Below are 16,994 nucleotides of genomic sequence, written 5' to 3'. Positions count from 1 at the left end.
TGTATATGTATATATATATATATATGTATATATATATATATATAGCTCTCAACGTATATTGCCCTATAAATAGATGAATAAAATTGAAAGAATTTATATATGTATGTATATATTTATATATATGTATATGTATATATATATATATATGTATATATGTATATATGTGTATATATATATGTATATGTATATTATATTATATGTATATATTTTATATGTATCTATTATATATATGTATCTATATGTATATTATATACATATACATAATAAATACATATATACATATACATATATACATATATATACACATACATATATATATACATCCATATTTCTCAACTTTCGAATTTCTTGATGTTCCTCTGGTCTGTAACTTTAAAAAAAAAACCATGCCAAATGAGCATTATGCAATAGATGAATTCATTTCGTTACCATATGACTGTTTCTTGCTTGAATTTTAGATGTTTGAACTAATCAGTGGAGGTGACGGCAGACGAATATGGGTGTTTGACAACCATGCTGCCAAGGTGTCCATCAGTAACTTCTACACGTCACAGTTCATCCACGACGTTGATGGCGATGATGTGCAAGACATCTTAACGATTCATGGCGGCGATCCACTGAGGAAACCAGGTGAGTTACGGCAAGAAGAGAGTAATTTCAACGTGATACATTTTTTTTATAGTGTTACTCTATTATTGTAAAATTTCACTGGTTGGGAAAAATAACCAGGTTTCCATAAAATCGCTACACGCGATGTAGCAACAGAACGATTTTATGGAAAGCATGTTGCCTGCTAGCAACTATTTATAGATATACAGTACTTGTTTATATATTGTTTGATATAATTATGTTCATCATGTTCTATTATATTCTATCACAAAATAAATGCGCGCAGTACCCACAAGCGTTTAGCTCCTGCTTTTTTTACACCAACGTAGTTAAGACATTTATCTCATATCATTGTATTCATCCAGCTAGCGCCCCTCTCATTTTGATCGCACCCTATCACCCCACCCAATGCTAATAATAACACCAGATATGTCGCCGCTGGCTCATTTTACGACACCTCAAGTACATTGTGCTTACTATATTATGAATCTATTGTTTACCAACAATATACAAATATATTTACCAACAATATACAAATATATTTCTGATCAATGACGTGAAACAAGAGAAAAAGAAAGGTAGTTCATTAAGTTTAGGAAGATTTCTATTCGCCTCTTTAATAATTATATTTATCTCATTTTTTGATTTCATTGTTTCACCTCGCTAGCTTGTGTTATTTGGTCCAGGTTAGGAGGCACCTGATCCCAAGAAAGATCAAGCCTTAACGATACTAATCAGAGTTCATAAACACAGACCTCTAGTTGGTCGTGACGGTATAAGCCTATACTTCGGTTCGGATGCTAGCTTGGTTTTTATTGTTTTTTGTTTTGTTTTATTTTGTTTTTGTTCTTTTGTTTTTTTTACTTTTTAGTATGCTATTTTTCGTTGTCTTCCTACCTACAGTATTGTCGAGCTCATACAGACCCCGTTTGTTTGTAATTTGTGCTTTATAAATCCATCTATTATTATTATTATTATTATTATTATTATTATTATTAGTATTATTATTGTAACTTCTACTGCTGATAGTTTAAATAGATACAACTTATTCGACACAAATGATATTAGTTTTCAAAATCTTTTAAGTGTTTAAATTTTAGATTATGGCTAATCAAATTGTTTTGTAGGATAGAGAAGATTCCTACTTAACTACGAGCTACTATAATAGCACCGAACATACCATGGTATTTCTCTCCCAGGTGCAAATGTGAGTTATGCGGGCCGATTGATGTTATTCAGCGGAGCAACTGGGCATGTAATTACCTGGTCTATGGTTCCAGACGGGATGGAATCCTACTATTCACCGCAGGTATTGCTATTGGTACATTAATGTTCATGATATAATTCACTTGATGAAACTGACATAACTATCTATAACGAAAGCTAATACAGTTCACGTAATGTTAAGCTTTACAGAGCAAATAAATATACTATTACTTTTTTATTTTCGTATTATGATGTTCCCTATTGAAGCTTCGTTACTATTAATCTTATTGATTTTATCAAAAGTATCTGTTGATCGATCGTTTAATTGATTTGACGTTTTTGTCTCGTAGGTGTACTTCGACAGCCACGGAGAGAAGGTTGTACTGTTTGGAACTGGCGGAGAAACACATGGAGGCGCACTTTATGTGATCAAACTCAATGATTTCATTCGTGGTCATATGCAAATGGTAATTTGCATAGCGTCCAATTTCACCTACTAGTATCTATGAGAATATTATCTAGGCAATTATAATAATATTTTCGAGAAAAGGCGTGGCAGGTGGCCTGATAAGATTGATTTCAGCAAGAAACATTTAAAGATTCAATAACCTATTCAGGTTTGAGAAACCACTGTTTAAATTAGACTATAACGCAGTTTATTTAAGCTTCATTATAATGAAATGATTTTACAATCTGTCATTGGTTTGCCTTAATTGCTTAGTAAACTTTTTCTACAGGCAAGATGTTTATATCAAGATTCATATAAGGGAGTGATGACTCCCCCAGTGTTGCTGGACATAACACGTGACGGTGTGATCGATATTGTCATAGCAACCTTCAACTCTACAGTACTGGCTATAAACGGCGACAATTATGATATGCTATGGAACTTCTCAATGCCGATGTCGGAGACCTACGCAACCCCTGCTCCCGGCTTTTTCAATGATGACGATATTCCAGATTTTCTTGTAATATTTAATCACGGCCCAACCTACCCTGTCTACTATTACTCTGAGGTGAGTTGGTACCTGACAAGCATGATGCGTAGCCTGGATTCCATAACATTGCTACACCATATTGCGGACAGCTTTCGTCGACGCTTGTTGGTCGGTTGAGCCGCGGAGCCGTCCTTACTGCGTCGGGACAGCTATTTACAGAAAACACGTTAGCGGCAGAGTAGCAATTTTTTTGTAAACCGGGCACTCGATAGTGTTTTACTTTTTTTTTTCTCTTAAATTTGTAATAAATAAAAATAATAAATTTATTAATGCTCTTTTTTTGCAAACGTGTGTACAATATTATGTTTATGATTATTCCCTGCCTCTTTACCAATCAGGTTAGAGCATATTTCAGTATAAACAGAAGGTTTATTGTTAAAACTCTTGGTGGCATTTCTAACTCAATAGTTCATTTGTTTATTGTAGGTGACTGTGTTAGATGGAAGGACAGGTCAGCCTCTGCTGGAACCCTTCATTCGTCATTCTGGCAGCATTCAAAGCTCTCCACTTACCGTTAACGTCGAAGGAACTGCTCAAGACATGTTTCTTTACTTCGCCTCAGATTGCTTAAACCACGAGGGCAAGAGTACCAAATTCTCATTTACAAAAAGTAAATTATTAATTAGTGAAGAAAATCAAATGTTTTAATTATTCGATGAAAGAAAGAAAATGTTTAGTTTGATCGTATTAATCTAAAGTAAACACTTTCGATCTGCGATCTGTCTCCAACTGGGTCTAAGCATGGTCTATGTAATGCTTTTATAACCTCTATGTAAGCTTAATGTCATTGTGCGATGACATATTTTCATTACACAGTTCATCTTGATTCAGTTAGAAAGCAATTGCTTGAAATATTTTGGAAACGTTTAATCATTGAAACATTCTATGTCGTTGCAGGTCAGTCTTGAGTAAGCTATTCAAATATTGAATTTCATTTTTTACGTGTATTCCTGAACTCAAACTGTATTATTATTATGTTGTCGACCTTGTAATACAGGTTTATGAATATTTTAGATGGCTTTTTAAATATTCAATATTTTTCTTACTCCACTTAGCTACATTCCAGTCTTCCAAAAGCAGAGCTGATTTGTGTATGGTGCGTTTTAACACGAGTTCATTTTCACGTCTTTATGCAATGAGTTCCATAACTGGCAGTCCTGGTGCTATCATTTATGATTCTCGTAAGTACAATACTACTATTTGCGCCAACTAACCGGGAACTAGAGTACAAATAAGTTGCCATACTCCGATATTAAACACTTGGCGCCCTCCATAGCTTTCTACAGAACGTTCCAGTAATTGTGTTTTTACGTGTTTTTGATATTTCAGTTAGTCATACTTCCGAAGAATACATGCATAGTGTGAACACAAGTCTATTAGCAAAGGCGTTTCTAGAAAAGTATCCCGAGACTGCGCAGTACGTCATAGATAGACAGGTAACGTCATGTAACAAGCAACATAAAGGCTGTACTTCATATATTGATATTTTGTTGAAGAATACATGCATTTAAACACAACGTATATTAGCAAACAAGATCGGCTTATATTTCAACTACACATATAACATATAAACTACAAATATATGTATAACTATTTTCTATTTTTTCAATTCTACTTTATCCATTATCTAAATATAGAATATCTTTAAATGCTAAATCTATTGTTTTAACCAATACAGAAGAGTAAAGATGATGAAAAAGAAACTGATAAAAATGGAGAACTCATGACAACCGCTGTAGATTCAGCTGACGTTTTAAATAATCAGAAACACGGTAATAAAGGCGATCAGACATCTGAGTCAGAAGATGATATATTGGGCTCATATGGAAATAACTTTTTATTTAGTTATGAGGAAGAGTCTGAAAGATTAGGATCATATTACAACATTGAAACAGACACATTTACTGAAACACCAAATAAACATTCAAAACACTTGAAGGACCATAAAGTAATGCAGCTAATTAAAGAAATGATGAGAGAAAATGGATACTCTAAGTTAAACGTTGAAGGGGCTCGAAATGGTGATAGAACACGGCAGCACTCTAGTGACAGACATTCGGAACACCACGACAGACCAAAACGGCACGCTGGCCCTCATGATTCTGGCGGGCTACAACGGTTGATAGCAACTGGTACACTTGCTCCTAGTCTGAGTCGTGATGATCATGGCATTGATTTGATCTTTCCAGTTTACTGGTTTTATCCATCACCGACAGAGGTATGGAATAAAGCATAAAAAGCGGTATCTTGTATTTATTCATATAATTAATTTGAAACATTTAGTTGTTAACTTGCTCAAAGATTTAGAAAATGTTGGTGCTATGAATTATGATCGAGTAGAGTGATTTGTTTTGTTCAACAGTTTGACAGATTTTGTACAGTGGCTTCTGAACATTATGTTAATTTGCATTAGACTAACATGTACATTCAAAGAAACAGTGCTGACTGCCAATACTCTTCAACATCAAATCAATATTTTTCTGTTCTTTCTTGCATGAAGTATTTGTATATGACAAGATCATTGTCTTTAGATATACTTTTCAATTCTCTAATGTGTGTTTTTTTCTACTTTTGCAAACCCAGACATGTTTTTAAACATTTAATCATGTCGACTATAATATGATAATAAATATATTGCTTACCCAATAACAACAGAATTTATCTCTGTTCTTTAGATTCTAACCGAAGATGAGCAGAAGTGTGTTGACCGTAAAATGGCAGCAGAGGGGGACAGAATGAATAGTAACAGTGAGTTTGAAAAAAAAAAAAAACTCAACAAAATAACATATATATTCACGTTTGAAAGCCATTTTATTTATAGAAGGTTCAACAGACACTATGTTTGTGTTACGGATCAAAGGTCAATTAAGATGTAAAATAACTTATTATTATTATTAAAATAACAGTCATAAGTCCGAAATGTAACACGATATTCCTTAGTGTACAGACAGAGTTTGCTTTAATTTCCATTTCGTTAGTTACTCAGATTAAACAATCATAGAGATAGATAGGGATTAATGCAGATTACGTTCTGCGGGGCAGTGATTTTATTTAAATAAACACGACGGTAAGAAGTATTTTGGGTGGTCAGGTTTAATGCTATTAAAACAATTTCATTTTAAATTCTTTCAGGTAAATATTTTGGAATGGATCACGATGCATATGACCAAGTAGTTGAAGAGGAGTGCAAAGGAAATAACACTGGTAAAGAGATACACACAATACAATTTAGAGCCTAAAATCCTTTTCGAAACAAACCTCATTAATTAAGATAGAAAATATCACAAGATTAGTTGACATGACTCTGAAATTGTTATGTTTCTTTATAACATTGGTTTTACACGTAAGCCCCTTTACGTTCACTATTATAATTAACACAATACGTTTTTCGCGCAGGTGAACTTACTCTTTCGCGCCATACTGTAAATAACTTTAAAAAAATTAACTTTCACCTTGCATTATGACTGCATGCCGACTTACGGCCTATTAATTGATGTGCATTTTCTAGAACATGTTGGCATAGACTAATGCCATTGATTAAATTGTTTATTAAAACGAATTAATTCCAACTTCACTTTCACAGCACTTTTTGGTCGCACGATTTTTTGTTTTGGAAATATGGAAGTTTAGGAAAAAATGTATTTTTTTCTCTATGTTAAATAAGTGCGCCTAATTGTTCACGACATTACATTATGGTTAAAGCATTCAGAACTTTACTTTTGAAGAATAGGCCCAATTGATTCCTCACCACACGAATGATGTTACACTGAGGCTGGGGGTCGAAGGACCGGACGCTCACTGTGCCAGACGGTCGTCGGTCGACGCAATTCTATGAGAAACTCAACGCCACGACGTGCGCGCAACGGATCGTATTTTGATAATGATCCATTCAGACTGCCACCGACAATCAGCAGACGGCGTCGCCTGACGCTCGGTTGCCATAGAATCAGGTTCAACTTTTTCGACAACTGTCTGCGACACTGTCGCAGACAGGATATTGTATTGAAACCGAGCTTGAGGCGCTTACAGGGAGCGGAGTTATTCGTCGTACGACGCGGGGAGTGCCCGGCTTCAATTTCTTAAATACTCAATGAACTATTTATTTTTTTCTTTTTTACTTATAGAGTCTATGAAAATAACTGAAAACATATTGCGGACAGACCCTCTTCAGATGTACCCGTTTAATCTGCACATGGGCGAGATGACAGTTTACAGATTACACTTATCATGCCAGTGCAATCAACCGCCATGCGCACGTATTCTTCCATTCAAACAGCAGGGTTGGCCAGCATATCTTGGAGCACGAGCAAACAGTATATATGTTCACAGGAAAAATACTACTAAAGAAAACTAATTTTATTAACTTCCTGTAATATTCCTGCGATTCTGTTACCCTATCAAACGTATGCAAAGAGGATGTTCTGGTGTACAACTTCGTAGGCACAATAATCAAATATGTTTGGTCAAGAAGGGACAACTAATTATTATTTGAAAATTAAGAACTAATTATTATAATTTTGATCAGGTTTTTTAAATTTGGTTTTCAATTTTTAAATTGTTGTACATCTTATAACTTTTGTAACGTATTTCATTTTTATGTTCTATTTTAGTTTTCTGTTTTCGTCTGTATTTTAATGTTTTGTGTATGCCAAGGAAATACAATTTCCACAACGTATTTTACATGTTGTTTGAACCAATAAAAATATCGTATTTATGTAACAGTCGAGTGCGGTGATGCTTGTTGCTGTAATACCTCCGAGGTTTGCTGTAACAAATTATAAGCAAGCTTACATTAAAATACAGTAAACAGGACAAATAAATTGGGCCTAGCATAGGCCATATATTATATACTACTTCTAGCCTGGGACTCCTCTTCATAGTCTACACTCATGTCAACAAACGATAAAATAATTCACGGGCCGAGTCCAAATAAGGGCGAACGTCCTGTATGATGAGTTTAAATGACGTGGAGGAATCGTCTTCAGCCTTGTGATCCTCCACTTTTGCAATATGATCGACTTATTGAATTATTATTATTATGATTGAATTATTATTTTAATTATTATTATATTAATACAAATATATATATTATTTATACCAATATATGTATATATATATATATATATATATATATATAGGCCTATATATATATACATTTATACTTAACACTGTTAAATTATATATAAATCATCAAAGAAAGGTAACAGTGTTCGCATAAAGGACATAATAATACATCGTGTAGCATAGTTCTCAACGAATGTGTCCTATAACGAATAAAGAAATTGTATAATAAAATTACTATGACGGGATTTTATTCTGATATTAGCCTGCATTTTTTCGTTCAAGTCCATCTATATTCAAATTTAGTTGTTTAATATCCACCAGTGTTCATAATATTATTGATTTATTTAAATGTTTATATTTATCATTTAAACGTATAAACGATCATATCGCTCTTTAAATTTATGTTAACCTATATTCATATTGGCCAGAGGCCATTGTGTAAAAAGAACAAATAAATGTTCTTGGTCTCTGTGTCACAAGGAACCAAAGTGTAGTCAGTTCTTTCCGGCTAGTTGCCTTACTAGGTGGTTTTGAAATAATATCAAACATATACATTCCGTCACACTCAGCCATTTGAAGACAAATGATTGTATAATAACGTATCAAGTCAACTGCACACCAAATTTACAAGATAACAAATTTAAGAAACGTGTTAGGGCTGAAACACAAGAATAATTTCTTTAGCACATTATCACATACACAGTACATCAGTCCTATACATTGTGACCCAGCGAGTACAAATAAAAATGGAATATGTAATATGTAAAAGTTCTTGAAACCCGCACCTCCGGGTATTTTTGGAGACAAACAATTTTAGAAACTTTAATTATAGAGGACCGAAATCAATTTGTCTGACTGCGCGTTCCATAGTGGTGCATAAGCCCATGAGGGCACTTTTTATAATGGCTGCTAAAATCTCAAGATATTTTGTGTAGAATAAGGTCACTTAAAGGTTAATTGATTGGATTTCTAATTAAGGTTGATGACAATAAAATATAATCACATTAGATTACACTTAATATGATGTGCCCTGAGTTAAAAATAGAGGGCACTTTTAAAAATTGCTACTAAATATCAAAACACATTTTTTCCATTAAAAACCCAAAAGGAAAGGGGGGGGGGGTCTGTGGGTCCTCCCCCGGAAATTTTTTTATTCCTAGATGGCGGGAATCGAGCTTTTTAGCCTTCTGAGATGCCTTTTAATAATTTCTTAAAAATTCAAGTTTTTTCCCCTCTTGAAAACGGTCAGGTAAACTTTCTTCTTTTTAATACAGTAAATAGGCCTATGTGTATACGTACATAAAAAAAAATGAGTTGCATACGTATTCTTATTCCATGAATCGATAAATCCCAAAGAGAAAGGGAGTCCGGGGTTCTCCCCCGGAAAAATTTTGATCCCTAGATGGCAGGAAATGAGCTTTCCCAACTTCTGAGGTGTCTTTTAATGACTTTTAAGTTCTTCAAATTTTAAGGTTTTCCCATTCTTGAAAAGGCTCAGGTAAAATTTCTCATCCTTATTACGGTAAATACTAGTAGACCTATTATGTGTGTGTATACAGTACATAAAAAAATTGAGTCGCTGCATACATAATATTCTTTATTCCAAGAATCGATGAACCTGAAATAGAAACGGGGGTCGGGGTCCTCCTCCGAGGAAATTTTGATTCCTAGATGGCGAGAAATTAGTTTTCCCGTCTTCTGAAGTGTATTTTAATGTTTTTCTTTTCCTCATTCCTATTACAGTAAATAGCTATATTAAGTGTGTACCGGTACACACAGAATTTTTTTCCAGGAAGTTGGGGGGGGGGGGGGTGGGGTGTCAGGAATAAATATAACTTCTGAAGTTGAACTAAAAATGTTACTAAAGACTTACCTTGTTCATAGCTTCATAGCGGTACCGTATTCCGAGTGTTTACAAATTGTATGACAGTGTAGAAGCGATTTGGCTCAGCGGGAACGGTTTGGTTTCCCAAACTCGAGGTCTGGGTTTCAATCCCTCGCTGTGCATTTCGCTTGTGTCCTTGAGCAAGACACTTTGCTTCTCTCAACCCAGGAGTATAAATGGGTACATAAATGGGTACCTGGTGGGGTTGCCTGCTCCTGCGCTGATTACCAGCAGCAACACTTAGCAAGTGGACCCAATGACCAGGGAAAGGGACTGCTGATTGCCAGCAGCAACACTTAGCAAGTGGACCAAATGACCAGGGAAATGAACTGCGCTTTATAACCGCAAGGAAGAGGCGCATTATAAATGCCCGTACCAGTACCAGTACCAGTACCAGTGTTACGCTAGCTAATGTACGTTTATAAAATAGCTTTTCGACACCTCACTTCCACTCCTCCCCTCAAGCTTAATCCGCCACTATTGCGCATATTATTTATCTAATAAACAATTTCAAACAATAGAAATTTGTGTTTTTAAAATAGTCCAACTGCAGTGCGTAACATCTCCCTAACTAAGCCTAGTATTTTCTCTGTGCGTCTATGCTAGACTAACTTCTAGGTGGCTACACCTATTGTCAGAATGGCAATACGCGACTAATTTGAATAATACAAGGTGTAAGACTATATCACTATTGCTATAAAATCATTGAAATAATAGCAAGTTTTGATATACTTTATGGCTGACTGGGTTACGGCCTAGGCCTAGCTAGCTAGCAACGCCTTGTCACACGTCAACTGGCGGTTCTATCTTATTCACGGTACAAAGACTATGACATTGAGTATTTGACATCATCGACGTCGCATAGCTCTGTACTAATTATTAGCTCATTCTGTAATGAGATAAATTGTGAGGGTCGTGTATTGGAGACTATCTTTTCAACATTAAAGATAGGCTTTAAAGTATTAGGAATGACTTTCTTAATACCTTTTCTATGGAACGCAAACTAGATCAGCTATAATGTAAAATATGCGTAATACTCAACAGGGAGAGCATAAAAACATACCTTTGAAATGTTGAGGGTATTAGAATAATACCTTAATACCCTTTCCGCCACGCAACTGGTTAATGCATTGCCATCCAAAAGCTCCAAATTGGCTAAAATTTGCTTAACTATACCCTTCCGTTGTTGTAAATACATAAAGTGATGATTATTTTCTTTCTTTTTTAAAGTTAAAATATCTCAGAAATTACTGAATAAATTGTAAAATTAATAAACTTTGAAAGGATTAAAAGAAAAAAAAATCAAAAAAAAAATCCCGGTAGTCATTTTGATAGAATTCTGTTACCTACTTAATAATAACTTGACATAGTCTTGCTTATAATTACATACCATCAATATCAATCCAAAAACAAGTAAGTTTCACCTCTTAAAGTGACTATTTTAACCCTATTTTATGTCAATTGTAACTGCACAGAGTTCTTTACTTAAGCTTGTCATTAAGACCCTGATGCTCTATCACCAATCCTGCAGTACGTTGGGCTAACACACTTAATAAAGTAGCTCATTGTGAAAACTAGCATTCTCATCCCAATGCCTTTGGTTGTTGAATCTTGGCAAAATACACTTGGGTTTTCATTTCTGCACAAAATTAGTAATCAGCTCTGCTGGAAAGGACACCACATTACCCTCCTTCGTGAGGACCGCGCTCCGCTTATTAATGAGGATGCGTTAAACCAAAGTTTATTGATTAATTGTAGAACTTTTTTTTAAACATTCATCTCATTAGTAAATTTTCAAGCAACGGTTCAATAATTTCAGAAAAAAAACTAAAAAAAAAACTTACCAAAGCTGCGCAAAGTACAATGTTTTCATTAGAAATTGGTAACCCCATGTATTGGTTCACGAATATCATCATTGGACCAATAAAAGCGGTATCAACAAAATCTACAGGACTTTTCGACATTTGTGCCACCTATCAAAAAATTTGAAACTCGCATTAACTAAATTGTTAACCAACACGGATTATTTTTAATCTAATTATAAGAAACCCCTAAAATTCATATTTCAATAATAATTACAATAAGAACAATAACTCCAACTTACAATCAGTTTGTTAGTTATTTTTGCAGAAACCATGCCAAACGTAAGAATGAATAAACAACAGTTATTTTGAAATAATTGTGTTGGTGAACTCTGTATAACCACTGTAGCAAGAACCAGAAAAACAACAAGAAGAACAACAGGGGATATTACACTTGTGCTCTGAAACAAAACAAGTAATTTTTTTGAATACAATGTATAACAACAAATTATTCAATGCATTCGTATCATATAAGGTCAGTAAATCCATGATATTCTTTTTCCTGCGTTACTTAGGCCTACATTTTGTAATTATTTTGATAATAATGACAAAGAAATTAATACTGTGCTGGTAATGATGATCGTGATTTAGAAAAAAAAATATTATCAACCTAATCAAGACCCGAAAGAAACTTTTAGGTAATATATTACTATATTTTGTATGCCATGAATTGCTAGCACATAGGGCTGAAACATCCTGAGTCATTTCACAGCCTGTTTACAATGTAGCTTGGGGTACCTAAAGATGGCTGGCACCAGCCGAGATTATTCAGCGTTTGGTGTTAATAAACAGAATGGAAATCGCTGACACAAACCGCCTTTCTTGTGATCATTACCAAGATCACCATGCAGATGTCAATGACATTGATGATAACGACGACAGTCACGATGATATGATTATGATGATGAAAATGATACTATACTGATAAAGGTAAAATGGTAATGGGAATGAATCTGTTGTTCCCAGCTTCACTGGCACTCACCAGAAAAAAAGAACTAGTTGATAGATAACATGTTTAACTTTCATTCAGTAACGAAAACTAAGATTTGGATAATTTAAATATTTTTTATTAAAGCATGTTGATATAAAATATTAAAAACAAATGATTTTTTTTAATCACAATATTTACAATATTTGGCATGCATGGCATAACAATATACAAACCACTCACGGCTACCGTTTATTCTCCACTAAAGATGATTTTGAATGATCTATGTAGAGCAACCAAGGACACAATTGTAGAAACTATTAGCAGACAGAGTTTATTCTATATCCATATATCTGAAATACAAAACAAAATTACGAACAAAATTGAACGTTAATGCACTAAATCCTGGTGCGTATGAAATCAAACACCCGTTTTATCATGTCAAATAATTACAGTTTAAAATCTTTCAAATTTTGAGGTTTTTACGTGTTACGTGTCCAGAAACACTCGGCCGATTGATTAACAGATCTTTGTTGTGATTGATTAATAGATCTTTTTGTATGGGCGGCCGTTAGGGCTAAATATCCTCTACTACCTTTATTATACTGCCATAATCAGAGCTTTCGTGATTACGAAAACTTGTTTATTTCAAAAGACACGCTAGGATTTAATAAGGTGTATGGAATAGTGAGGAGCTCTATAAACACTTGGCTGATTGATTAATAGGTCTTGATTGTGATTGATTAATAAATGTGTTTGTATGGGTGGCTGTTAGGGCCAAATATACTCTACTGCCTCCATTATACTCTCCTCTTCTGAGCTTTCGAGATTACAAGAACTCGTTTATTTGAATAGACACGCTAGGATTTAAAAAGGTGTATGGAAGAGGCATCTCTTGCTTTTGATGAATGAGTTCCAAAGGGTTGGAAGATGTGAAAAAAGCTTTAAAAAGGAGGAAAGGATGATCTTACTTCATAGGACCATATTCCTGGACCTATTAAAGCAGTAATAAACTGGGTAACTGCAATGGCTCCTTGTGATTCAGCCGCATCAAACCTAATCAGAAGAAGAGATATAATATGTTGAAATTTAAATTTTAAAAAGCACTGTAGCATTTTGATAGGCCTCTTTTTATATCATAATGAAGTTATCCTATTTTTGTTTCTAATTAGCATCTAAGAACAGGTTTGAGTAAGCCTTAAAAAAATGTAATTTAGTCGGTATTGAAAGAAGAACATTTATTTTTTTCTTACAATTTATAAATCTTTGCACCGCATTGCTTTATAGAGTTTTATTTAAACAGTATATATATATATATATATATATATATATATATATATATATATATAATGGAATTCCCCCATGGGGCTTGAGTGTGTGCTGTCTCTTATACACATCTAGATGTGTATAAGAGACAGTCGAATATATTTTAGGCAAAGGTGGTCGAGGACGATGTGTCAGTTTTGAAATCTTGAAAAGAAATTTAAAATTTAGCGTTTCTAAACATTTCCCCGCATGACCTGAGTGCCACTGTAGGCATACATACCCACATAGAAAGGAGTCCTTTAACGGCACATTTAGAAAGCTATGTACACGAGAAAAAATTGAATAAAGAAGAACACAGCTCCTCTAGCTAGGGATGGTAAGCGGTAACAGGGCATTAGCGAACTTTAAAGCCAAGCTTCGGAGAAAACAATTTTTTGATACGTTTGATTTCTCTAAGACACGAAAAGGGTATTTGACGAAAAACTCGGAAGCGGTTAATACAGATTTTTGAATAACTGGGAGGGGGGGGGGGGGGTTGGGAGCTTGAAAAAATGGTGGTTAGGCCCCTTTTCCCTCAGTTTTTAAACATGCAAAATCTGTATCTCATCAACCGCTTCCGAGTTTTTTCGTGAAATGTGTTTTTCATGTCATAGAAAAATCAGTTTTACAACATATGTAGGCCCCCTACAATGAGAAAAAAAATTCCTCTGGAGCCTGGCTTTAAATATTGTGTTTGGCCCTGGAAAGAAGGCGTAGTGTATGAGCAACTCTAGGCCTACTAAACATAGATTGAGCTTGCCTCTTCGGCGATACTCATGGTCTATTGCAGCCAAAGACTATTGTACAACAATTTGTACAACGGTCACTTGCATCAGCAGTTATTAAACCTTTGCAGAAATTAAAGTAATCTTGATTGCAACATTTTGTCCATTACGGAATGTAATAATTAGCAAGCTATAAAATATCATACATTAAGAATTCTATAAATAGCAAAATATGTTACACATTAACAAGAGTAAATTCACAAATATGATAAAATGAAAATGGCAAAATAGTTATGTACACGAACGGGTTTTTGTTCATTGTGACAATGTTCTTTGCAAACGGATTCGATCACTGAACAAGGGCTGTTCGTGTAAACGGTTTCAATCAGTGTGCGTGTTAACTTCAAACTACATTTTGTGCATGAGTAAAATAGCCTAAGCTGTACTTTTTACATTTTAGTTAAAATCACAAAAATAAAAAAACAAAAGGCCGGAAGGTAACGGGCTTAGGATTCGGCCTACACAAGGCCTGGTGGCAAAATGCCGGTTGACAAAATGACCGGGTTGCAAAAGGTAGGATGGGAAAAGACCAGTGGTGTATCTAGAAGTCTTGAAATGGGGAACTGATGTGGGGTGCGAAGGTGAAGTTGGTGGGTTCGATGATCAGTTGATTGGCATGATAAAGTTGAGGGGCGCTAATTTGCAAAATAAGTTGATTTTAGGTGATTTTTAACTACTTGACCGTGATTTTTTGGGTGGACTTGGGCGTGGGGGGGGGGGAGGCGCGAGTAATTTCGCCCCCACCCCCACCACACCGCCCCCGTAGATACGCCACTGGATAAAACCGGGTAGGAAAAGGATAGGTGGAAAAAGGCGATGGGCCTAGACCCATCTTATCTTTTTGATAATCTTATCTTTTTGACATTTATTGATAATCATCAAACCAATCATTTGAACTTAATTATTTTTTCTTCTTCTCTGTTATTGTTAAGCGCGTCGAGGTTGTGTCAACGTGAGGCGCTATATAAATCCAGAATTATTATTTATTATTATTATTATATTTTTTTTTCGTGTTTCGTGTATTTAAAAGATTTTATTGAAATAAAATGGTTTGATTGATCAAAATAGATTGATTGATATGGATTGATTGACTGACTGATTGTTTGATGTATAAGTTGTATAATTTAATAATAATAATTGACTGATGGATCCTCCTGTCTGTCGGTCGGTCGATTGATATAATGCATACCTGCAGAAATTGCATCACAGCCATGATCGAAGTATTCATCGAGTAGGCCATCAGTTTTGGTTAGCCTTGCTTGCTTCCCGTCCAAGATGTCCAGAGTTTGGTACAAGGAAAGACAAATACCACAACAGAAACTGATAGGAAGATGCACTCAGTGCTTTAAAATGCACATGATGATATACCGTACTAGGCCAACGGTTTATAGTCGGTATCCGAGGAGACACTTTTCACCACCAACAATCATAAGCGAGCGTACAGCTGTAATCAGCGCCGATATACGGTAGCTATACTGTTAGTCGTCGCCAATTAATAAAATATCAAAGGCGCAAAGTAAATAATAAGATTAAAAAACATTAGTAAATAAAAAAGTTTAGAGATTCTTTGACAGAATTAATGGGTACTCAATTCCAAATAACAAAACAAAACAAAGCAAAAAAAATATAGTCGGTATCCGAGGGGACACTTTTCACCACCAGCAACCATAGGCGAGCGTACAGCTGTAATCAGCGCCGATATACGGTAGCTATACTGTTAGTCGTCGCCAATTAATAAAATATCAAAGGCGCAAAGTAGATAATAAGATTAAAAAACATTAGTAATTTAAATTGGCTCTTTGTTGATATACTGTGTTCAGCAATTTAAATGCATGAATGTTAATTCGTTGACGATTTCATTATGTTTTATTGTATTTGTTTCTATCTGCATTTTATGAGAAAATTTCAGCATTTCATTTTTATATACTCTCAAAGTATTGTATTCTCATTGTATCATTATTAATAGATCTACCTGGAAATTGAATAAAATAAATAAAAATAAAATACCACAATTTTGAGTCAATTCTGTAATTAATTCTGTAATTTAGATGCATAAGCAGAGCAATATATAAAACACTTTAACATGCCTAAATTGTTTGAGAAATCTTAACATAGAAACTATATCTTTTGGAACATTGGCAAACAATTTTAGCAGTATTCTCAAGTTCAATTTCCAATCAATTTTGATTAGTTTGAATTGAATTGATTCATTAATCATGTGACTGTGCAAGTCGCTTGTGTCCTTGGGCAAAGCACTTTATCTACGGTTGTCTCTCTCCACCCAGGAGTACAAGTGGGTACCTGGTAGGTTCAAACACAGCCTGCGCTGAATACAGTGTGTATAAGAGACAG

At 34.6% G+C, this 16,994-nt stretch overlaps 1 protein-coding gene and 1 long non-coding RNA gene across 2 annotated transcripts; one reads left to right on the top strand and one right to left on the bottom strand.

Annotated features, from left to right (window-relative positions):
- Nucleotides 1-458: 458 nt before the first annotated feature.
- Nucleotides 459-8,122, top strand: LOC117100698. Its single transcript, XM_033240483.1, has 11 exons — nt 459-630; nt 1,809-1,918; nt 2,166-2,282; nt 2,553-2,831; nt 3,240-3,423; nt 3,869-3,994; nt 4,143-4,249; nt 4,492-5,031; nt 5,489-5,561; nt 5,946-6,017; nt 6,938-8,122. The coding sequence occupies exons 1-11, from the start codon at nt 459-461 to the stop codon at nt 7,165-7,167; spliced, it is 2,010 nt and encodes a 669-aa protein (XP_033096374.1). The 3' UTR covers nt 7,168-8,122.
- A 3,485-nt stretch (nt 8,123-11,607) lies between these two features.
- Nucleotides 11,608-12,904, bottom strand: LOC117100694. The gene is made up of 3 exons (XR_004444165.1): nt 12,796-12,904; nt 11,867-12,025; nt 11,608-11,735 (listed from the first exon to the last, which is right to left on the bottom strand). It is a non-coding gene; the product is annotated as an uncharacterized LOC117100694 (long non-coding RNA).
- Nucleotides 12,905-16,994: the final 4,090 nt, after the last annotated feature.

Source organism: Anneissia japonica, unplaced genomic scaffold (assembly GCF_011630105.1).
Source record: "Anneissia japonica isolate Jap-2015-1 unplaced genomic scaffold, ASM1163010v1 scaffold288077_len231462_cov166, whole genome shotgun sequence".
NCBI lineage: Eukaryota > Metazoa > Echinodermata > Crinoidea > Comatulida > Comatulidae > Anneissia > Anneissia japonica.
Note: the sequence above shows the minus strand (reverse complement) of the source record. Positions and strands in the feature narration are given on the sequence as shown.